The sequence below is a fragment of the Corvus cornix genome, chromosome 19, assembly GCF_000738735.6.
Source record: "Corvus cornix cornix isolate S_Up_H32 chromosome 19, ASM73873v5, whole genome shotgun sequence".
Classification (NCBI taxonomy): Eukaryota; Metazoa; Chordata; class Aves; order Passeriformes; family Corvidae; genus Corvus; species Corvus cornix.
In genome coordinates, this window is record NC_046348.1 from 4,953,611 (window position 1) to 4,975,104 (window position 21,494).

General features: G+C 48.6%; 3 protein-coding genes across 8 annotated transcripts; 1 reads left to right on the forward strand and 2 right to left on the reverse strand.

The window, feature by feature from the left end:
- Window positions 1-228: 228 nt before the first annotated feature.
- On the reverse strand, window positions 229-3,879 carry ALKBH4 (alkB homolog 4, lysine demethylase). 2 transcript variants are annotated; one of them, XM_039562642.1, is made up of 4 exons: window positions 3,765-3,879; window positions 2,923-3,120; window positions 2,071-2,484; window positions 229-1,981 (listed from the first exon to the last, which is right to left on the reverse strand). In XM_039562642.1, exons 1-4 carry the CDS (start codon window positions 3,864-3,866, stop codon window positions 1,811-1,813), a joined length of 885 nt encoding a protein of 294 aa, XP_039418576.1. In that variant the 5' UTR covers window positions 3,867-3,879; the 3' UTR covers window positions 229-1,810. The 2 variants fall into 2 exon arrangements, with proteins under 2 accessions (XP_039418576.1, XP_039418575.1); XM_039562641.1 differs by having other exon boundaries at window positions 229-2,484.
- Window positions 3,880-3,920: 41 nt separating this feature from the next.
- LRWD1 (leucine rich repeats and WD repeat domain containing 1) lies at window positions 3,921-19,808 on the forward strand. Of its 5 annotated transcripts, XM_039562638.1 has the most exons (17): window positions 4,276-4,421; window positions 5,346-5,427; window positions 5,804-5,950; window positions 7,880-8,114; window positions 9,326-9,445; window positions 10,731-10,883; window positions 11,558-11,698; window positions 12,350-12,691; window positions 13,317-13,443; window positions 13,690-13,799; window positions 14,252-14,459; window positions 15,939-16,011; window positions 16,105-16,245; window positions 16,912-17,006; window positions 17,583-17,744; window positions 18,414-18,538; window positions 19,430-19,808. In XM_039562638.1, the coding sequence occupies exons 3-17, from the start codon at window positions 5,871-5,873 to the stop codon at window positions 19,568-19,570; spliced, it is 2,253 nt and encodes a 750-aa protein (XP_039418572.1). In that variant the 5' UTR covers window positions 4,276-4,421; window positions 5,346-5,427; window positions 5,804-5,870; the 3' UTR covers window positions 19,571-19,808. The 5 variants fall into 5 exon arrangements, with proteins under 5 accessions (XP_039418571.1, XP_039418572.1, XP_039418574.1 ...); XM_039562637.1 differs by lacking the exons at window positions 4,276-4,421; window positions 5,346-5,427 and adding an exon at window positions 3,921-3,964; XM_039562640.1 differs by lacking the exon at window positions 5,346-5,427.
- On the reverse strand, window positions 19,713-21,367 carry LOC120411001 (DNA-directed RNA polymerase II subunit RPB11-a). Its single transcript, XM_039562646.1, has 4 exons — window positions 21,261-21,367; window positions 21,029-21,118; window positions 20,739-20,913; window positions 19,713-20,209 (listed from the first exon to the last, which is right to left on the reverse strand). The coding sequence occupies exons 1-4, from the start codon at window positions 21,311-21,313 to the stop codon at window positions 20,174-20,176; spliced, it is 354 nt and encodes a 117-aa protein (XP_039418580.1). The 5' UTR covers window positions 21,314-21,367; the 3' UTR covers window positions 19,713-20,173.
- Between the last annotated feature and the right edge of the window lie 127 nt (window positions 21,368-21,494).

Sequence of the window (21,494 nt, forward strand, 5' to 3'; positions counted from 1 at the left end):
GGGGACATCCTGACAGTGCTGAGCCCTGTGGGCACCAGGCTGCAGAAAAAGGTAAGGAACTGCTGCTCTCAGAGCACTCCCTGCTTCTGGGAGTGGGGTGGACAATCACAGAATGGGTTGGGTTGGAAGGGACCTTATCATCCAGTTCCTCCACCCCCTGCCGTGGGCAGGGACACCTTCCACTATCCCAGGTTGCTCCAACCTGGCCTTGGACACTTCCAGGGATGGGGCAGCCACAGCTGCTCTGGGCAATCTGTGCGAGGGCATCATCACCCTCACAGGGAAGAATTTTCTTCCAGATATCTAATTTACATCTACCTTCTTCCAGTTGCAGCCTATGAGGAATTTCCTGGGACAGAGCTCGCTGTGAGCAGGTGTGGCCTGCCTGTTGTGTGTCTGTGTTTGCAGTGAAGAGGTTCCATCAGAGGGGATGTGCTGTGACTGCTGGAACTGCTGCTGGAGCTCCTTGATGACACTCACCAGCCCACCTGGATGGAGGTTTGGAGTCTGGGACTTCCCATGGGAGCCCTGTTAGTAGGTCTCTGCTGGAATTAGCACTAAACTGGACCTGGCTCATTGCAGCCCACAAAGGGCAGAAACTGATAAAAAATATCCTGCTTAACCCATCTAATTCCTGTCCTGGGTGAAGAGCTTCCTCCCTGGCAGTGCCCAAAGCAGAGGGCAGTGCCTGTGGCAGGAGTGCTTTACTGTGCAGCAAATCCTGTGCACTGTGCCAAGGAAGTACTTCTGGGGCAGAGCACAGCAGTGCAGGGATGCTGAGATCTGTCCCCTTTCCTTCCCAACTAAAGCCAGGCAGCACTGCCTGGTGGTGGCAAGGTGGTGTTTTACTGCTGCAGGTGTGACTGTGCTGAAGGGCTTTCATGGCACCGCCGTGTTTATTAAAGGATCACGCTTCCTCCACAGCACAACTTCATTTTCAAGAGCACAGAAGTTTGTTCAGAGCAGACAGATGGCCTCAGATCAGCTTCTGCTGCAAATGACTGCTTGAATCTTAGGTACGAGGCATGATTCAAACCTGACTGCTGGAGGTGCCAGAAAAATAAATGATAGCTGCCAGGGTTGCAGTCTGTTGCCCAGCTAATTCCCAAAATCAGACTCTTGCTACTGAGAGCTGACAGCAGGGTTCAGAGATGACAAATGATCAGAAAATAACACAGTCTGTGCAGGCCTTTGGTCTGATCTCTGTCCAAGCCCGAAGAGTCAGCACTGGCCCTCTGCAAATGCTGCTCTTTGGTCCCAGAAGATACAGGTCACACATGAAATTTATGATTAATCCTCATTGCTGGAGCACGAATCTTCAGCAAAGATAATTACTTTAATTAGTTCTCAGTGTGTTGTACTGTCTTTAGAGAGATACTTGCTTGAGACCTGGTCTCTAAAGGACCTGTCTGAGGTGGGTGAGGAGATAGTTGTACCCCCAGGGCTTGGTGCAACATTCAAACCAGTCTGACAGAATCAAGTATGGGTCTGGAAAGCTTAAAATCTGTGGCAGGGCTTGGGCTGGATTTGTGTCAAGAGCTGCTTGAAAACTCTGTTTAATGTTTCTAACTTTCTCGGTTTAATTTAAGTGTTTAGGAAATGGCTCTTTGCTTTTTTGTTACAACATAACTAATGGATTCAACCTCTCATTTCTGACTTTGGCCTAAAAGCTCCCATTGCCCAGGAAGCTTCAAAACCCATCCCTTTTACTTCTGTTTGTTAAATTTCCATTTTATTGAGCTTATCTCTGCACACACCTGGTTCCTTACGCCCACCTCAGAAATAAACCAAGTCATACAAATTCCATACCTCAGTTTACACATCTCCCAACAAAACGCAACCTCGTGGTCACACGGGTCTCCCTTGAAAGGAAAGAGCAACTTGAAGCAGTTCTTTGCCCAGTTCCTCGTGCCTCCCCCCGGCGCTGAACTCCGCGGAGAGCTCCCTGAAGGTGATGCAGACGCGGCGGTGCTCGATGTGCCTGCGGTGGATCCCGTGTTTCCACTTGTACCGCGCGTCCCCGTGCAGCACCACCAGCGACCTCTGGGGCAAGGGGATGGCCACACTCACCTCCTTACCCGGAACCAGCCTTGGGGACAAAAAGCACTTGGTTCCCCCTTCTCCTGAATTTCTGCACGATGATGTCTGCGTGAAAGATCCAGGGGGACTTAATTCCTCTTTACTGGAAATGGGAAATAATTGGATGGTGTCCTCTGAATCGCAGGACATGGAGAGCACAGTTTTTGACAGCAAGTTCAAGCTGACCAGGCGCTCCCCCCAGAGCCACCAGTCATCAAAGTGGGGGTCGATGGCAGAGCCTCTTTCTGGTCTGTAGTCCAGGTTACACTGTTCCACAGGTAAGAAACCACTGAGCACAGCACAGGCCTTCATCTGGGCCACAATCTTTCTGCTGAAACCTGGCAAACCGGTAAAGCTGCCAGCTTTCAGCCTTTGTTTCTTGAAGTTCACTTTGGGTCCATAGTCCTGTTGGAAAAGAAGAGGGAGGAAAAAGCTGGTGTAAAGGGAAAATCTAGGACAAGTCTTTTTGGAGAGGCTGCTCCTGCAGAGTTCTGTTCTCATCTCTTCCAGTGACCTGGTTGCCAGGTTGCAAAAGGACTCAGTGAATCTACATTAATCTCTCTGGATTTATAAAGTAAAACCAAATCTAAACACCCATTTCTTTCCCTTGGAGATTGTGTGAACTTTAATGCTTGAACACACACCATCAGATACTGTTTGTTGCAGCTATCATGTGTTTTTGCAATAGGTTGATTTTAACTGCAGGTAATTCTTGCCATTGATTTCAGGGAAAGCTTTCAAAGGAAAACACTTAATGAAACATCTCAATATTTTGGGTTTTAGCTGAAAACAGCTTTCCTTTTCCAGAGGGATCTAAGATCAGATGTGCTTCTAAAGTCCAACCTGTTTCTTTCGGCCAGACTGTGATGGTTTCCAGTCATCTCGATCCATCAGTTCCACTATCTCACACTCTTCATCTTCACTAATGAACTCCTCCACCAGGAACACCCCTGGAAAGGGAAATGCCCAGCCAGCAAATTCCGAGTGCTCATTTCCTTTAGCTAGGCCTGTTGCTGGACAGTAAGTGAAATTATCTTCTCCCTGTGGAAATATCAACAGAAAAGAAGAAAAGCAATAAGATATTTCCATTATTTGCCCCTGCAACCTTGGTATTGCAGCATGAAAACTACAGGATTCTTGGAGACAAGAGAAATTTCACAGCTGCTTTTGGGGAACAACTATTCCCTGCTCTTTTTTTTACAGCTGCAGCATCACTGTGCTGCTTGCTTGAAGCCACTTTTCTTTCCTAGTGATGTCTTTATCCTGGAGAGGCAGGCAAGAACCGATGATCCTCAGCGCCACAGGTATAAGGAGAATAATGGTGGGTATTGCTGCAGAGATATGGTTTGTCATAGCAATAAATGTTGAATAAGGAAAGTTGATAAAAATCGCGCAGGCCACAAGGCTAAACTGTAACAAATGAATGTGAATGTAACACGTGAGGCTCCAGGTGAGCTCCGACTCGGCTTCCGAGCGCTACTGAGGTGAAGAATTCACAATTTTTCACCGCCGGGGGGGCTCTGCCTTTCCCCCGTCGTGTAGCCCTGCGGCCCCCGGGGCCCCGGCCCCGCTCCGGGCACGGGGGTCCCGCAGCCGCCCCGCCCCGAGGGGCCACGGCCGGCGCCCCCCGCCGCCCCCCGGCTCCTCCCGCCGCCCCGCCCCGCCGCCCGCCCCCTCCCCGGTACCTGCGGGGGCGGAGCGGCCGGCGCGGGCCCCTCGCAGAGCAGGCAGGAGCGGATCCCCTTGCAGCCGCAGCCCGGCCCTCCGCCGCCGCCTGCCGCCTGCATCCCGCCGGCTGCGCCGAGGACACAGCCCCCCCCTCCCGCTCCTCCTCCCGCCCTTCCTTCCTCCCCGGCTCCTCTTCCTCCTCCCCGGTCGCTTCCAGGTGAGGGCAGCGGGGCTGGGCGCAGGCCGCGCGGCCGGGCAGCGGGAGTGGAGGGGGGGGTGCGGGCGGACTCGCGCTCCCAGCAGCCCCCGCGGCGCTCCCGGGCACCGCGCCGTTGTTCAGCGCCGCGGGGGTCGCTGGGAGTTGTAGGCGCGGCGCGCGGAGCACGCCCCGCGGGGGCGCCTCAGGCCGCGGCCGGCGCCGTCCCCAGCGGCGCTCGGTGTCCGGAGACGGCGGTGACGGGCGAGGCCTCGGGCCGGGGCCGCACCTGCCCCGCCCGGCCCTGTCCGGCCCTGCCCACGGGCGGAGCCGCGGCCTGCGCCCGCAGCCGGTGATACCCCGCGGCCCAGCGTGGGCGGATATCCCGGCATCCGTGGCCTTGCCATCCCCGGGGCATCGCGGCCCAGGGGCTGCGCCAGCCGGGCGGTGCAGGGCAGCTCTGAATAAACACGTTCAGGTCAGGGGGATGCTTGGCTGTGGGGCTCCATCCCGAGAGCTGCGGTGGGGCAGGAGGGGGTCAGTTCGCACTGAAAGAACCCCAGGGTTCACCAGCCCCCGGGGTAACCGAGTGTTCTCTCTGCAGCATCACCCGTGATGCTGTGGGAATGGGATTTGCCGTGTCTGGCCTTCCGTGCAGCTCCCGCCGTGTCACAGCTGTGTCTGGGGTGTCAGTGTGGCAAAGAGAGGGCGATGGGAACATCCACAGTCACTGGTGACACATTTTTATTATAGGCACAAGATCTTATGGAGGTTTGCTTGGGTCAGCCTGACCCTGTGGTTGGGCTCGCAGCAAGAGCACTGTCGCTTGAAGGATCAAATCCCAAACAGCTGCTGTTTAAACTGGTTTTCAGTTCAGCTCTTTGTGCTTGTATACAATATTTCAGGCTATACAATATTTCAGTGTATACAATATTGTAGTGCCCCGTTGCTCACCACAAATTGTTGCAGGTGCTGTAGGTGTGTGGTGCTGCTGAAAGCAAACCCAAGGACGGCTCAGTGCCCCATGTGCTCCTCACGATGTGCTAGAGTTGCATTTAGGCAGCATTGATCTAACACAGAAAGACAGGAGCGAGCCCAGCCTTGGAGCTCTGTTCTCTTTTATTTCCCTCTCTTGGAATCTGTGTCAGGAAGAGTGGTAACCCCTGAACCGGTAATTTCATGGCAATTTTTTGACTCTGTCAGCATTGTTATTCCAAATATTGGTGTATCCCTCCGTGTGTGTGTGTGTGTGTGTGTGTGTACTGAAACATCAGTTAATCAACAACAACACACAGAATGCTGTTGATTTTCTTTTTCCTTGGTGAGGAAATGATGTCCTTGATTGGTGGGTGTTTAAATTTCCGCTGATTAATTCAGTTTTCCAAAATTTTTGGCAATCTAGAAGCCGTCAGCCAAGAGTCTGTCCAGCTGGTCAGGCCAGTGAGCGCAGTGTCACTTTCTTGGGAGGAAGACATTCACAGCAGGTGTGTTGACTCTTACTGCTGCTGTTCGTTTGAAAGAGTGTTGGAATTCCTGGAGCAGAGCCCAGGAGAGGCACAAACAGGTACCTGTGGTGCTGTCCTGATCCTGAGTGCCATCACTTATGGACAGCTTTCACCTGCAGCAAGTCTGTCACTCCAACAGCCATGGGATGTATCCCTGTTGTTTTGGAGATGGATTGGATCAGCGTGTTGGGAGCCTGTGCCCAGTCTAATAATAGTCTTTGCCATATTCATTTCAGCCAAGTAACAAAGGTGACTTCCAACACAGCAGCAAAAACAGTAGATAACCTCATAAATTTTTTTTTCTGCCTTTGGAGCTGTTGAAAGCATTTCCTCTTATTCCCATTTGTTTTACCAGGAAGGTAACCAGAAGACATCTTACAGCTGACTGATTAGTGATTCCAGCAGCGGGGTGGAGATTAAAAATGTCCAAAATTACTACAGAACTTCTTTTGGAAAGGGCAGTTCCAAGATCTACGAGGCTTCGAAAGATCGAGACCCTGAAGTAAGTACAGACAGGCCCATGGAAAATTCCAGATTAATTCAAGCTGGACAATCTCCTTTTTCTCTCTTTCTTCCCCTTTTCTTCTCTTTTTTACTGAAAAAAGAGAAACAGATCCCAAGCACAGAACTGAGATGGCGTTTCCAGTGCAGGAGCAGTGAGCACTGGTGGCACTGCATTCACTAGGGAGGTTATTGGCAGATGTTACCCTTTTTTGCCATTTCTATTTTGTGAAACTGCTCAGGGCTGGATCCTGATTTCCTAACCCCAAGATATCATCCCTACCCCCAAAGCCCTTGTATCTTTGCTAGCAATTGCTTAATGTGAATAAGAGAATCTTCCAGCATAGATTTGAGAGGGTTTTTAAAGTATTTTTTACATTATTTCCTTTCCATTTTCCTCTCCCTCCATCACTTTCCATCCCCTCTAAATCCAGTTATCCTAGTACCTCAAACATTGCAGAGGGAGAGAATAAACTCTGAAACACTTAAAAACCAATAGAAACAGTTTTGTCACTCAGATCCTGAACAGAGGTCATTGCAAATATGTATCTTTCCAAATGTTTAACACAGTGGAATTTCACTGTTCCAGACCTGGCCAATCCAAGTGACTCAGCTGGCCAATTTCTGGCTGGCGCCTTTGTTGTTTTTGTTGCTGATGTCAGGGGGTTTGGGTTTCACATGTACTCTTTAAAGTTATTTCTTTCAGTTTGCCTTGTGCTAAAATCATTATTTTTAGAGAGAAACTTAAACATTTCTCTGAGGAGTATCAGCTGCAGTAATCTGGGTAACACAGTGATGGGGAGATGTGGATTTTTGGAGTGTGGCCTTCTCCATGCAGCTTCGTACTGCGATGTTGAAGGGTCATATTTCAGAAAGTCTATTTGGGGAACACCGTTGAGTTTCTCCCCAAAATGACACCACAGCCACAGCTCTGCAGCCAGCTGGGTTCTCCTCAACCTTTCTTACCAGCTCTGGCTGGCTGGTTACACTTCTGAGATGGCAAGTGAAGGAGAAAGGATCTTGCTTCCTGGATTTATTTGCCTCATTTATTCACACTTCATTAATATCTAGAAGTCTATTTTTTTAACTAATCATTAGAGACAGAGATTCTGTTTGTTAAAGGAGCTCAAGCTTGTGCCCTCACGAGATGGCTGCCAGGACTGGAACCTCCCTTTGGAGCTCACCTAAACGATCTAACCCAATATAAATGACCCTGCTTATAAAAGGTACTTTTCACTTTCTTGTGGAGCAGGGATATTTCTTTTCCCCTCATCAATATTGTACCACTTCCTCTTTCCAGGACAGAGTTCTTCTGGTTTGGTGGCAGTCTTGGGATTTAAGTAGATTTCATTTATATTCACATTTATCATTGGAAGTTTTTGCAGCAAAACTCGCTATAAAAGAAATGGAAAAATCACTTTTTTGGTCAAGTTAGTTCTTTGAAAACAGCCAAATTATTTGGGAACATGCTCTGCACTTGGCCTGAACTGTGAAATAATGAATGTAGTACATTCTGTGGACAGGGTAGTAAGTGTCTTGAATTGCCACAGCTTGTTTTGTTGAATCAACATTGCACAGGAACAAAATACCAAACCTCTTAGAGGTGTAGTAATTTTTTCTATAAAATAACTTTTTCTGGTAATTCACTGCTCCCAGCCAGCTCAGTTACCCCTAGGAGATTATCTGAATTGCAGGCTAGTTGTACTTTGACACACCTGAGTCTCTGATGGTGTCAGCTCAGACACATCGGCTTCCCCACAGTGTGCTCACAATCCAGAATGCTGCTGCCAGAAAAAGCAGGTTTGGTCAGATGTACCCAGTGAGTTGTGCTGGACTGAGGTGCCACCAGGTGGGACTTTGTATCCTGTGAAATCAGCATTTGTTGTTCCAGTGAGCTGCAGATAGTTCATGGGGTTTTTTTTATTTTCAGCCTGTCCAAGCTGCAGTTGAAGACTGGAGACTTAGACCCACGTTTGTTTTCCCGCCTGAGGCACCTGCAGAAACTTGATCTCTCTGATAATTTACTGGACAAATTCCCCAACAGCCTAACCCTGCCCGATCTACGTGTCCTGAACTGCAACAATAACAAGCTGGAAGATGTAACTGCTCTGAAACAGTTCCCTCTGCTTGAGGAGCTGACCTACGAGAACAATGTGTACTTGACAGTGAGTTACCCCCCTCCTTACACTAAACAGAGAGGCAAACAAACAGCAGTTGTGCAAAGCTCTTATATATTGTTCTTGGGCAGCAAGTGGAAGGGCATTGGAGAAAGCAGCCAGCCTTCGTGCCACATTTAACCACTTTGTGCCACTGTTTCTCAGTCTGCAGAAGTGACTTGCCCAAAACCACTCAGATATTAAAATCTGTGTCTTGAACTCCTGATTCTCTAGACCAAAGTCCCATCTTAGATGGCTTATCAGGCACAGTATTTTATGCTCATACTTGTGTAAAATATGGTAATGATTGTGTAGAGATGTCCTTCTTACAGAAACACAGAATGGTTTGGTTTGGAAGGGACCTTAAAGCTCATCTTGATCCAACCCCCCGCCATGGGCAGGGACACCTTTCACTAGACCAGGTTGCTCAGAACCCCATCCAACCTGGTCTTAAACACTCCCAGGGATGGGGCAGCCACAGCTTATCTGAGCAACCTGTGCCAATGCATCATGACCCTCACAGCAAAGAGTTTTTCCCTAATATCTAATGTTAGTTTTATTTCCTAATATCTGTCTTAGTTTTACTGCCCTTTGTGCTCTGGAAGAGCAGCCTCGGCCCTCTGATGAGGGTTTAAACTTGGTGATTAATCTGGTTTAGGTTTCGACTTCTCCCAAGAGGATCTGCTGACTGTACAAGTTAAACATCCAAAACTGATTTTACTTGTGCTGTAAACTGGCATCAGCCACTCACCATCCCCACATGCTTATTTGCTGTTGCACAATGGCAGTATATGTGTGGCTGTATGGTGAACTGTCTGACTTAAAATGCATCTGACCCAAGGAATTCCTGCTGGAATTCCTTGACTGGAGGCAGGACAGGCCTTCCCCTGTGTAAAGAGTTAAGGGATATGAACAGAGCTCCCAGTCTTGCACTCAGGCCCAGCAGATGAGCAGTTACACAGCCCCCACCTTGTGTTGGATGCTAGCACTGCCTGAGGGCTGGGCAGCTCTGTCTGCAGTTTAAGATCCCAGCTCACAGGAGAACATTAATTCACAGCTGAAAGGTGAAATTCAAGTTGAAAATCCTGAGGAGATGTTATGAAATGGCTTTTCCTTACGAAATATATCATTTTCATATAGGCTGTATTTTAATCAAGGACTAAAGGTAAAGCAAGTACCACGTGTACAACTTTTATAACTCCAATGTTTTCTCTTTCTAGCTCAATGATGACTATAAAGTAATGTTTCTTTTGCAAAATCTTCGTCTGCTCAATGGCAAGGACATAACCAAACTGGCCAACCATGTGAGGCGTGTCAACAGCCGTAAGCTCACCAGCAAGGTAAGATGTGGGATATTTCCTTAACCTCCAAACACCTGAGAAATAACTAAATCCTGTGCTCAGTGGAGTGGCAGAGCTGCAGACAAGCTTCAAGTGGTTTGCAATACCTGTGGTATGGTCTGAGCCCAGCCTGCAGAATGAGCCACTCAGGAAATGTCTTACTGCTGCTTTCTCTGGTCACTGCTGGCATCTGCTCTACCTGTTCTGTGCAGCCAATTTGCCTTTGGTTTAGGTGACAGGAGCAGGGCCAGACAGGTCTGTTGTCTGATCCTGTAGTTTTTCAGGTTACTCTGAGCATCATTCAGAAATGGGAGAAACCTGGTGCTGCCAGAACAGCTGCAAACACCTCCCCATCTAATTTAAGTTACTGTCCAGGCCCCAGGAATGGGGAGCACAAAACCAAGCTCAGGATAATCTTGCTTTTTCCAGCATACACCAGGAGCAAGGATTTGTTCTTTCTTCTTCAGCTGTGAATGTTTAGAACTCTATTTTCACTTATCTGTCTACACAGTTTAGCTCCTGACAGATTGTCCCCACAAGGCATTGTTGTGATCTTAAGCAAAATTATTGTTCAGTTATGAAAAAGGTTTGGTTGGCTGATTGCTTTTGTGTATTACTTCTCTTACCATTTGTATTCTAGTTACTTGATCTTCTTAATTCCTTCTGTGTAGCAGGGGGGAGAAATCAAATACTGAAGACCGGGATGTCTTGTTGTGCTGAGTGTTGTATGTGTAATATTTGTGTATCTCAAGGGGTCTCTCTGAGAGCTGCTCAGCCTCTTACCCAGACAACTGATCATGGTTGGCTGTTTAATGAGACACCAAACTCTTCCCCCTGTGCTGTTCTTTTCGTGGTGTTTGGGCCCTGATGCCTTTCCCTGATGTTATTGGTACTTGCCTGCCCAGTTCTTAGTCCTGTGCCTCAATGTAAAAACGTCTGTTGGGTCCAAATGCTGATGGATGTGTTACTGCCCACCAGAAACTCCGATGGGAAACTGTGCTGACAGGTGAGCATCCACGTGGTTGTGCCTGTAGTTCAGCAGCCTTTTGGAGCCCAGGTATCTCTAAATGGGTCCATGCTGACAATGCCTGCTGAGCCACACTCACTCCAGCCTGGTTCAGAGGAACTGACTTTCTTGTTAGCTGAAGTGGTCATTTGAACGTGAATAATTAAATTAAAGTGGTGCCATCACGTAGGGTGCAGCACTCAAGGTTGGCCACTTCTCAAATGCTTTCACAAGTTCCCTTGTGCTTTTCTGTTGGATAAACTCAGTCTTTCTGCCTAGGTTACTGCTCACTGGGAAAAATTCTTCCGTGACCAACTCCCTGAGAAATACACAGCTGAGCAGGTGAAGTCCATCAAGAAGAAGTTCCTGAAGTCAGTACAGACCAATGTGGTGTATGGACCCAGCTCACTCAGCGAGTTCACCCGCTGGCGGGTAGGTCACATCCCACTCACCCTCCTGCTCTTCAGGCAAGGACCCTGCTCCTGGTTCTGCATGGATTGGATTAAAACACTCCATGGATTTGGGTGCTCTTGCAGACAAGTGGTATCACTTTTTCTTCACTGCTTTGTTAAGCAGTTACAGAAGCACCAAGTTGAAATGGTTATCATTAAACATCGGTTTTTAATTCATAAGCAATAATGATACTTGTACTAATTAACCAGACTGCAGTATCCTTAATATTTAATTTTTTGAAAATTAGTTTAATGGCAACCTTTACTCTTGATGGAAGAGAAAAGATAATGACAGAAGTGTAGTTGCTCCCAGTGGGGAAAGACACCATTTAGTTTGTAACATTTGTTTTATTTGTATGTTCATACACACAGTTGAGGCTTCCATCTCTCCTTTGTCTTGTTTTATTGCTGTGCTGTTGTTTCCACAGCTGTGTGCTCTGGATGCCCATGACAAAGAGAAGTTCTTGGGTCGTGTAATGTCAGCTGGGGACTCCTCCACCACTTGTGAAATTCACACAGAATAGAGGGAGCAGTATTAAAAACCCAGCAAAGCAGCTCTTTGTGCCATGACACATCAGAGCTTGACATGCTGTGGCTTTTTTGTCCTCTTTTTTTTTCTTTCTTTTTTAACATATCCACGTATTTGCTTCTCAGGTGAAAATGATTGCAGAAGAGTTTCTGGCATACTCACTAGGTCTGGAGTTAAACTCCGATACTGAAACAGAGGAAAAGATGGATGAGAATGAGGAAGAAAGCACAGAAAGCCCCAGGGAAGCTGCAGAGGATGTGGCTCAGGTAGGTGATTTTTCCAGTTACATTAGCAATGTTCTTTCTGTTTCCTGAGAATTCAATAGCTCTTGTCAGTTCACATTTATGACCCTTTGCTAACCACAGGGGTAGTCTCAGGCTCCAGCCTGTATCCAACAGCTCAGGCTCCTTCTTTACAGCCAGATTGAAGCTTTCCCAGAAATGCGAAGGTTGAGCTGCTCTGTGAGAGGAGAGAGCTTCCATTCTCATAGGAGACCTGAAACATTCCATGAGTGCAGTCCTGCTCACTCCACCTCTCCTCTAGGAAGGGATGTTTTAATTAGAGAACTGGGCTGATGCCTGGCCAGACTCTGCTGGTGTTTGCCTGCTTGGAAATGGCTGCAGACTGAACCCCTGTGGTCCACGGGCCAGATTTGTTTTTCCACATTTTATGTAGATTGCAAATAACTGAGACGAGGGAAGGGAGCTGAAAATGAGGCTGGCTGTGTGGTTTTCATTAGCTTCTGCCTCTAGGAACCCTGCAGCTCTGGGCTAGCTGATTCCTGGAACCCAGTCTGTAACCGTGGGAGGGTACTTGCATGTGAATAATTAATATCTCTGGCTTACAAATTATCTGCACTTCTCGGGGAAGCTAAAAACCTTCTGCAGAACCTGACAACATGACAACATGCCTTATAGGTCACAGTAACACCCAGCAAGAGGAAAAGAAATCATTCAAAATCAAGCCCTGGAAACAAGAGGTCCAAGTCCCAGGCAAGCACCAAGGAGGAGGCTGCAGTTAATCCCAGAAAATCCAGTCACGTGGAGGATGACCCAGCTCCTGACAAACCGAGAACGTCGAACCAACCAGCCAAGGAGGCAACCCCTGAGCAGGGAGCTGAAGGGACACAGAAGAATGGAGAGCAGTTTCCCAAGGGGCAAAGCAACAGAAGATCCAGCCAGATGACAGGGGAACAGAAAAGCCAGGAGCAGGACAACGGCGTGGTTACCTTGACCCCAGTGAAGAATTCCAAGCGCAAGGTATGTCCATCAGCCCCCTTGGGACTGACTTTGGGCCTCTTGGTTTAGTGGGAGGAGCTGCCTTCAGGTTTCTTCAGAGCTCTGCACAGAGCTTGGAGCTCATAGTTGGCCAAATAAATTGTGAGTTTTGGTTTGGTTTTTTTGTCATTGTTTTAAATCTCTCAGAGGCATCAAGGGAGAGAAGGCACCCCCAGGAGACGCCAGTGAATCCCCTCTGGGGGATGGACGGACCAGCGCTCTGAGGTGGTGCACTGAAAGCCTGTGCTTAGAAATGGGACTGGCAAGCCTTGCTCTCAGCTCAAACCAGTGGCTGCATGGGGAAAGGTGTTTCCCCCTCAGCTCAGGCCAGTGGGGATCTAAAGGGTTTTTCACACTTCTCTGCAGTAGGAAATGGGGTTCTCTGCTGGGGTCTGCTGGGCACATCTTTGCTAAACAGTTCCCTGCTGCTTTAGGACTCTTGAGCATTGTGGCACCTCAGTCTCTCCTCTTCTCCGTAGCACAGAAGGGCTGAAAAATACTTGAGTTTAACTCAGATTGCTGTGTTCAGTAGAGAGTTCTGTCAAGGCAATCACAGGCAAACCGTGTCAGGGGAATGAATTTTCTAAATGTGGATGGTTTATTGTAGGAGGATGTCAGTGCAGAGCCATTGCATTTTCTTCAGTGTCACAGTAAAGGCAACAGCCGCGAGGATTTTAAAACGCAGCTCTGGTCCTGTGTCTTCGAGCCAGTGCTAGACTCTGGAGCCAGGAAAGGTGAGCTCTTAAAGAGGTTTGCAGGATTCCCAGAACCACCTGGCTCTGGAATCCCAGCGGACTCCATGCCTTAGACCCCTGCTCCTTCAAGCCGTAGTCTCCGTTGTCAGGAAGAGACTTGCTTACATATTTCTCCATTGATTTTGAAAACAGGAGACTGGGAGAGCACCAGGCAGTGATAAGCTGCAGTCTTCATGTGTTATCCCTGAAGTTGGGAACTTCTCACGAATTATTTTCCTCTTTCAGATCCCATTGTGAGCTCCTCCAGAACTGTGGCAACCTGTGGAGGGGAATCTGTCTGTCTGATTGATTGTGAGACAGGGACGGTGCTGAAAAAGTATAAGGTGGCTACAGAGGTGGGTTGCAAGTGGGAAGGGTAAGCCTTGAATGGGAATATCTGTAGTAATTACAGTAGTAATTACATACACGCATAATATATATTACAAAGAGGTCTGAAAGTGTTAGTGTGGACAGATGTTAAGAAGATGAAGATAGATAATAAATATATCATGCTCATCCTTTTCGCCTGGTTTGGGTTTATTTTTTTATTAGCTTAAGAGATCAGCTTGCCAGTCCTCACACAGGTGTGTCTGGCTGCTGAGCCTGCTTGACAGCACAGAGGAATAAACATCCTCTTTCTGTAGTTTGCATTCTTCTGAGAGCTGTTTTGAGTTTTGATGCTCCATCTTAAATAGTGGTGTCATTTCACCTGAGTAGCACTTGTGACAGTTGTCTTTTCTCTGAGGTGACAGCCACCACCCTGCTGGCTGTTCTCTGTCACCCCAGCCTTGTTTTCCTTCTGTCCCAGGAGTTCTTCAGCGTTGCATGGACAACCCTGACGATGGTAATCAGCGACAACCGCAAGAAAGCTCACAACATCTTGGCAGCTGCAGGGAGGAGAGGGATTGTCAAACTGATCCATGTGGCAGCCGACTTCTGCTACGGAGAGATAAAGGCTCACAAAAAGCCCATTGCTACTGTCTGCTTCAGCCCAACCCAGGAGACCCACCTGTTCAGTAAGTCAGCTTCAGAATCCCTAGTTTTAGTGCTGATGTGGAAAAGTCAGGGCTTCCTGAACAGGGGGAATTGTCACCAGGGCAAGCAGGGACACACGAACAAAAGGCATGGACATTAGGGAGAGAGCATTGTTATTCTCCTGTGGCAGCAATCTCCAGCAGGAACAGCTTGTTTCAGCCAGAGCCTGGCTCTTTAGCTGAGGTGCAGCAGCTCCTCTTTCTCCCTTGGTGGCTCTCAGGGTGGCTGTCACACACACATTAGCCACAAACAAGCCCAGGAGTGGATCTGTTCCACAGGGATGAGTAAGGAGAATGGCAGAGCAGGCAGCTGGGAGCCAGGCAGTGGCATGACTCTCCTCCAGCACAGCACCCTATTATGGGCTGTTGGGTTTCATTTTATCCAACCATGCACTTAATTGATTTTGATTTTTTTTTTTTTAATGTGAGTTCTATGCCTCGTCAGAGATTTCTATTCAGGTCCTGATGTCAAGGAGAGCTGTGCCACACACGGTAGGGCTCACAGAGGCTGTGGCTCGTGGACTGGTAATGAACCATCATGTTACAAATTGCAACTGCATTGTCAGGCTGTACAGTCAGTTGGTACAGAGCCATTCAGGCCACACCTGCACCCCATTGTTCCTCTTGCCTACAATTACCCACATCCTGGAGTGGTTAGAGTGCTACATGATCCATTAAAAGTGGAATGTTTTTTAGAATAGGCAGTACTTTTTAAGAAGAAGCTCAAGAGTGCCAAAAGCAGAAGCAGAGGAAAGGATAAAGAGGTTGGTAGAAGGGATAAGGAGGTTGGTAGCACAGCCATATAATGGTGTGGACAGCAAGGCTTGTTATATTTCATAGAAAAATTTAGAGTAATAAAGGGAGAATCTTTGCATTGTTTTTGGGGAGAGGACACCAACAAACTCTGAGTTTGAGGGCTGCCATCTGATGAGGGTCCAGGTTACTCAGAGTAATCTCTTAGAACTGTTTCTGCTTTCAGTGTATCAGCTTGGTGACATGTTTCTCACCCTTTGTCAGTGCCTAACTTTCCCAATGGGAGCTGTTGTGGACGTGAACACAGTAAGCCATGGATATGTGGAATTAAGTGGTATCTGCCTGAGAGTAGAGGTTGGAGCTCATATTTTAGATTCCACCAGAAGCCCTGACCAGAAACAAGCTCAGAGGGCCACTAACTAATGACCTTGTGAAGCCACAACTCAGTAATGGACACCAGGAAGCAAACTTTGTTTTATCTGCCCCTCTTAGAGCACAGGATAAGAACACAAAGTACTGACTGTGCATGTGTGACAGTGTCTGGGAAGTGCTGGGCCAGGAGCCTCGGGGACTGCTGCTGTGCTTTAATGAGCTCTCTGGTGCCACAGCCTTAGAGGGTGACTATGACTCAGGCAGAATTGCCAGCTAGCACGAGAAGAGCCAGATGAGCAGCGGTGTCACTACCTGCTTCTCTTCTGTGTTCCACAGCTGCATCCTATGACAAGCGAATTGCACTCTGGGATATTGGGATTCCAGACTGTGACTACAATTTCAAAGCAAGGTAAAGGTTCAAAAACCAGATGTGGCCAGTCCAGGAGCCTGTAACTATCACGTCACAGCACCACTTAACTGCTTGTTCTCTGCTTTTTTTTAGCCAGCTGCTGGTGCTGGAAACAGCCTCTATCCCCCTCCGGATTGCCCTGGTCCCCACCTGCCCAGAGCAGTACCTGCTGGCAGGCTGTGAAGATGGCTGCTTTGCCTGGAACATAAAACTGGATAAGGGACAAAAAAGCAGGTGAGAACCACAAGCTGGGGGCATGCATTTGCTTTCTGTAACAAGAAGAGATAGTCCTAACAAAGGCTTGATTTCTAACTGAGGAGGTCTGAGCAAAAGCAGCATGTCCTTCCAAACTTGAAACATCCTCCCCTTCCCAGAGTGGCCAGAAAAAATGGGAGCATGCTCAAGGACTGTTGAGAGCTTGCATGACAGCTGCAGTCTGCAGGTGCTGCAGGCTGCTTTGCAGGAGTGTAATCCAATACCCCAAAACTTAAGGGCGTGTCATCTCCAGGTAGTGTAACGGAGCGTAAATTTTTGGATCCATTTCCAGTCTCACAGTGAGGCCTTCCCTGCTCCTGGTACATGAGGTAACCCAGGAAACTGGCACTCTGTGGGAGCTCAGGAAAAATTACGAGGAAGAAGCAAGTAAAGTCATGCCCTGCTGATAAATACTAACCCTGATGCCTGCAAAAGAGATGGAGTGGAACAGCAAGCTCTTGAGCAAACAGGCTTCTGCTGTATTAATAAACCCAGGTGACAAAAGTGTAAGTTCAAGGGGGAATTCACCTGAGCTTGGCAAGAGACTCACTAATACACAAATTTCCTTCTGGGCTCTGCACCCGGGTGCCCTTTCAAGGGTGGCTGTTCAGGACTTGGCTCATTTCACCCTTCCCCCTGCTCTAGGCCTTTTGAAGCCATATTCCAGTTTCCTGATGATGAAAGCATGACAACATCTCACAGGGTTGATGGTTTGGCTTTTCTCAATGATGATGTCGTTGGTGAGTATAAACACAACAGCCCAATCCCAAAAACAGTGGGGCACCTCAGCGTGCACAGGGTGAAGCCAGCACAACGAGCAGAGGGGCTGAGCAGGGTGTGACAGCCTCTTCTTTAGCTTTGGGGAGGCTACACAGGATGGAGCTGTCTCCCAGAGTCACATGTCTTTCCCAAAATTGTGGCCTAGAGTGCAAACCTGTTCTTGGACAGGACTGGAAATCAGCTGGACACATCCCCGAGAGCACACTTGGCCAAGCAGTGCCAATGTGGAAGGGAGGACAGTCCCTTTCTGCTGGCAGCAACAGTATTTTTTTTCAGGGGAACTGGGGGTTTCCCATCATGGGCTAGCTCTTTCTGAACAGCTTATGCTTGTTCTGCAGCTCAGGAACATAAGCATAGCACTGAAAAATCTCTCTGCAACCTCCAATTATCCTGAGATAAGGTAAAGCAGGTGGAAACAGTTGCTGCTGGATCAGATCCCATGTCTTTAAAAGCCATATTCTGGATGGACCACCTCTGTCTCGATGCATTTTGCTTCTCAGCAGCTGACACAGTCTCTCCCTTCCTTTCATCCCCAGTTTCCAAGAGCTCCAAACCAGGATGCATATACTTGTGGAGCTGGAGCAGGTCTTTTGATGCCAAGGAAAAAGGATGCCAACGGACAATGTCTGCAGTTATTCTGGCTGAGCTGGAGTGGTCCACGACAGACATGTCCTACCTGACACTCAGCACCTGCCCAGGTAGGCAGCACTCATTTCCTGGGTAATGCTTTGCCCAGGTGTCCGTGGCTCTCCTTTGATCCATGGGAGCAGCCTGGAGCTGGAAGCAGAGGCCTGGATCTCAGAGCCCATCAGGGAGCTCTGCCCTCCCCTCTGCAGTGCAGCTCCAGCACTGCGCAGCCTCAGCCCAGCACCAGCTGGGTGGAAATAACACGTGTAATAAAGAATTACAGCTGCACCATCTGCCCTCCAAGGGGGGACAGCTGAGGGTCGAGGGGTCTTTCTTGCACAGGTTTTCAAAGCACAGAGCTCAGGGCTGGGCCCTGTGGAGGCACTGGGATGCTGAGTGCATCTGTGGGCAGGGATGTCACACACTGGGCAGCTGGAGACTGACAAGGAACAGACAAACCTGATCTGGTCAGCAATTCCCACAACCAGTCTAAAAAAGGTCAGGAGAAATCCCAAAGCATTTAGGGCTAGTTTTTCTACACTGAAGATAGCTGGTTTATCTTCAAATGAATTGAGTTCTTTCAGAGCAAGGTAGATAAATATTTTTGTGCCAGAAAGGGAATTTTGCTGAAATATGGCACCCTCCATTGGGATCCTGCAGCTCTCCTGAATCTCTGCTTTACAGCAGAACAGACTCCCAGCTCCACACTCGTTTTCCAGCTTTTTCTTCTGCTCTCACAGCAAAAGAGTACGTGTTCTGTGGGGATGAGAAGGGCAGTGTGTGGATGTACAACCTCTCCAGCTACACCACAGCCTGGGGCTCTGCCAAGGGAAAGCGCTCAGAGCGGAGGATCTCTCCCACACAGGTAGGTCTGAGGTTCTCTTTGGGGCCTCCCTTCCACGCCAGGGCAGCTGATCCCACTCCTGAGCGGGTTTATCCCAGAACATGCCTTGTGTTTCCACATCTGACACTCACAAGCAATTAAAAGCAATCTCCAGAGCGTGGCCAAGGCCGTTCACTGGGACAGGAATGAGGAGCTGCAAAGCAAATCTGTCACCCCCTGCAGCTCTTCCTAGAAGGGCCCTAAACAGTGGTTAAACTGGGGAGCACAGGTGTGCAGGCACCACATCCCCCAGGGAGGGGAGGGAAGCCAGAGTGAACATTCCCTGGCAGGAAAGGGCTCACTCCCCCTTTTTCTGCCCAGTATTTCCCTCTGGAGACAGTTCTCTTTGGGGCAATCACTGTTCCCTTGCCTGTCCCTCTGAAAGGACAATCACAAACACTCCCAAAGGCTCTCACCCACTGGTCTGGAGCTGCATTAGACAGAGGTATGAAGTGACCCAGTGTTCTGTTATTTCTTCACTGGAAGGGATTTCAGGTATTGGAAGGGGCTGCCCAGGGAGATGGTGGAGTCACCGTCCCTGGAGGTGGCACTCAGAGCTCTGGTCTGGGTGCCAAGGTCTGGTCACAGGTTGGACTCAATGCTCTGGGAGGTCTTTTCCAACCTCAACAATTCTGTGATTCCACAGGCTTTGGAAGTGCATTGCCAAGCCACCAACCTGTTCCTCTGGGACTGAGGTGCAGCTGTTTTCACTCGTCCCTCCCTGCTCAAGCCCCTCTGCACTAAACCCTGGCCCTTTAGGAATATCACACAGCTCCACCAGCCCCTCAGAACAGGGCAGAGCCTCTTCCTCAGGTTCCCCAGGGACCCACCTCCCCCTCAGACACACCACCAACCCCTCTGTTCTCCCCACAGATCCTCAAGTGGCCGGAGCTGCGGGTGAACGGGGAGCAGCCTCCTGAAATCCTGGTGAACAACGTGGTAGCAGACCCTGCCTTCACCTACCTTGTTGTGCTGACAAGTGTGAACATAACAGCAATCTGGAAGAAGTCATAGTGCCCTGTGCCACAGTCTCATCCCCGTGCTTTGACCTAGTGCAGTATTAGTGACTGTTACCCATGTGCCCATGAACGTTTTCTAGACCAGCTTTATGTGCAAGACGAAATGAACAAGGTAAGAGTTTGTTAAAATTCATCGATTCATTGTAAACATCTGCTTTCTTTTACTGTAAGTTTTCACAATTTGTGCATTTGTTTTATAGAAATGACACTTAATAAAACAAAATACCAGTTCACTTGGCAGTGCCTGGAGTTTTTGGCAGGAAAAGCAGAGAGTTCATCTACAGCTGGAGTCATACCCACAACAACCTCCCCAACAGCCCAGACCAAATACTTGCCTTAAGGCTCCAATCAGAAAACAAATAATCACTTTAATGACTTATCCACCAACTCCAACATGACATTTATCCTCTTGGCAAAGTTCCTGTCTGCTATTAAAAAAACCAAACAAATGCAAAATATTGCTGCTGCTGACAGAAATTAAACGGAAGTGGGACAAGGGGGAAAATATTTGCCATGAAGGGAGGTTTAAATATTTCATCCAACTACCAGACACATCATTCTGCCTCAGAAGTAACAGTCTGCTCCAAAGGGGGGGGGTTTACTCAATTCCTTCTTGTTTGTCCTTAATAGCAACCTGTAAAACAAAAGCAAAACCACACATCTACGAGCTGTTACTGAGCCAGAGGTGGATGTTCAAACATTCCTGACTGTTCTGTGAAGCACAACAACCCACAGTGGAAACCTCTACACCACCAGAAAAATAATACTGAAATTAAAAACAGAATTTATTTACAAATGGGTGCCCTGGAGCCTTTTGCCAGCACATCAGAGGCAGGCTCTTAGTCACAGTCCCCCTGGTTTTGTCTGAATAGTATTAAGAAGATTAAATCTCAGAATTTAGGGGCTAAATAAATAAATAAACTGAGCATAAGGGATGAGAAGTGAAAATACTGGCCCAGTTATGGCAGGAGAAGTAAAAAAAAATAAAATAAATACACATTAGAGCAGCCAGGCTCTGCCATGCTTTGACAGCAGCTGAACAACACAAAGAGTGTGGCTTCAATTAATACATAAACCTAAAAACCAGCAGCTCTAATGGATGATCCCATCCCTTTGATTAATCATAACAAGCCCAAATCGTTTTAAGAACAAAATGAACTTACCCTGAACCTCTCTTCCAGGAGGGAGAGTTCACTGATCAGGTCCGTGATGGCATTGGTGAAAGCCTCCTGGGGGCTGTAGTCAGGGGTGGTTTGGACACGGATGATAATTTTATGTTCCAGAGGGTGTGGGACCTTATACCCTGCAAACAACACCTGCGGGTCTTTGAGCAACTGCCTGCAACGGGAATAAAAAAAAAAAAAAAATTTAAAAAAAAAAACGAAACAGCAGCGAAACGAGGGGAGGAAAAGCCCCAAACCTCCCCCCAAATTTGCTCCCCGCCTGAACTTACGACTTGATGATGTTCCCCAGCGTGTGGTCCTCCTTGTTGATGGTGAACAAGCAGGCGTTGGGCACCTTCGTGTCCTTGTTGATGGTGATCCTGAGGGGATGGATGGGATAAAGGGATGATGTTACCGATCCATGCGGGCGCGGGACTGGGGAGAAAGGCCCGGGCTCCCCCCTCCCCTCGCCCCCCGCAGTCTGATTAGGGTTTAATTAGTCGCCTCCGGGTGTCCCCTCACTTTTTCTCGCCCTCGAAGAGCAGGAAAGACTCGAAGGCCGGAGGCGCGTTCATCCCGCCGTTGCTATGGCGGCCGCCGCGTCACTTCCGCCAACGTCACTTCCGCCCGATGCCGCTGTCCGGCCCCACAGCGCCCCCAGGCGGGCGGGAGGACTCGCTGCAGACAAAGGCACCAGCGGGACCAGTTACCGCGGGGAACTGGGGATGGCAGCAGAGGCAGGGCTGGCTCCGACTT

What these genes read in the sequence shown, in the direction of transcription:
- LRWD1 (XM_039562637.1), top strand. Translation starts at nt 5,871, where the DNA reads ATGTCCAAAATTACTACAGAACTTCTTTTGGAAAGGGCAGTTCCAAGA. An exon ending in AGAACAATGTGTACTTGACA is followed by an intron (nt 8,115 to 9,325) that starts GTGAGTTACCCC and finishes TTCTCTTTCTAG; the next exon opens with CTCAATGATGACTATAAAGT. An exon ending in GCCGTAAGCTCACCAGCAAG is followed by an intron (nt 9,446 to 10,730) that starts GTAAGATGTGGG and finishes CTTTCTGCCTAG; the next exon opens with GTTACTGCTCACTGGGAAAA.
- LOC120411001 (XM_039562646.1), bottom strand. Translation starts at nt 21,313, where the DNA reads ATGAACGCGCCTCCGGCCTTCGAGTCTTTCCTGCTCTTCGAGGGCGAG. An exon ending in CTCTTCGAGGGCGAGAAAAA is followed by an intron (nt 21,119 to 21,260) that starts GTGAGGGGACAC and finishes CCATCCCCTCAG; the next exon opens with GATCACCATCAACAAGGACA. An exon ending in CTGGGGAACATCATCAAGTC is followed by an intron (nt 20,914 to 21,028) that starts GTAAGTTCAGGC and finishes TTCCCGTTGCAG; the next exon opens with GCAGTTGCTCAAAGACCCGC.
- ALKBH4 (XM_039562641.1), bottom strand. Translation starts at nt 3,866, where the DNA reads ATGCAGGCGGCAGGCGGCGGCGGAGGGCCGGGCTGCGGCTGCAAGGGG. An exon ending in CGGCCGCTCCGCCCCCGCAG is followed by an intron (nt 3,121 to 3,764) that starts GTACCGGGGAGG and finishes ATATTTCCACAG; the next exon opens with GGAGAAGATAATTTCACTTA. An exon ending in AGTCTGGCCGAAAGAAACAG is followed by an intron (nt 2,485 to 2,922) that starts GTTGGACTTTAG and finishes CTTTTCCAACAG; the next exon opens with GACTATGGACCCAAAGTGAA.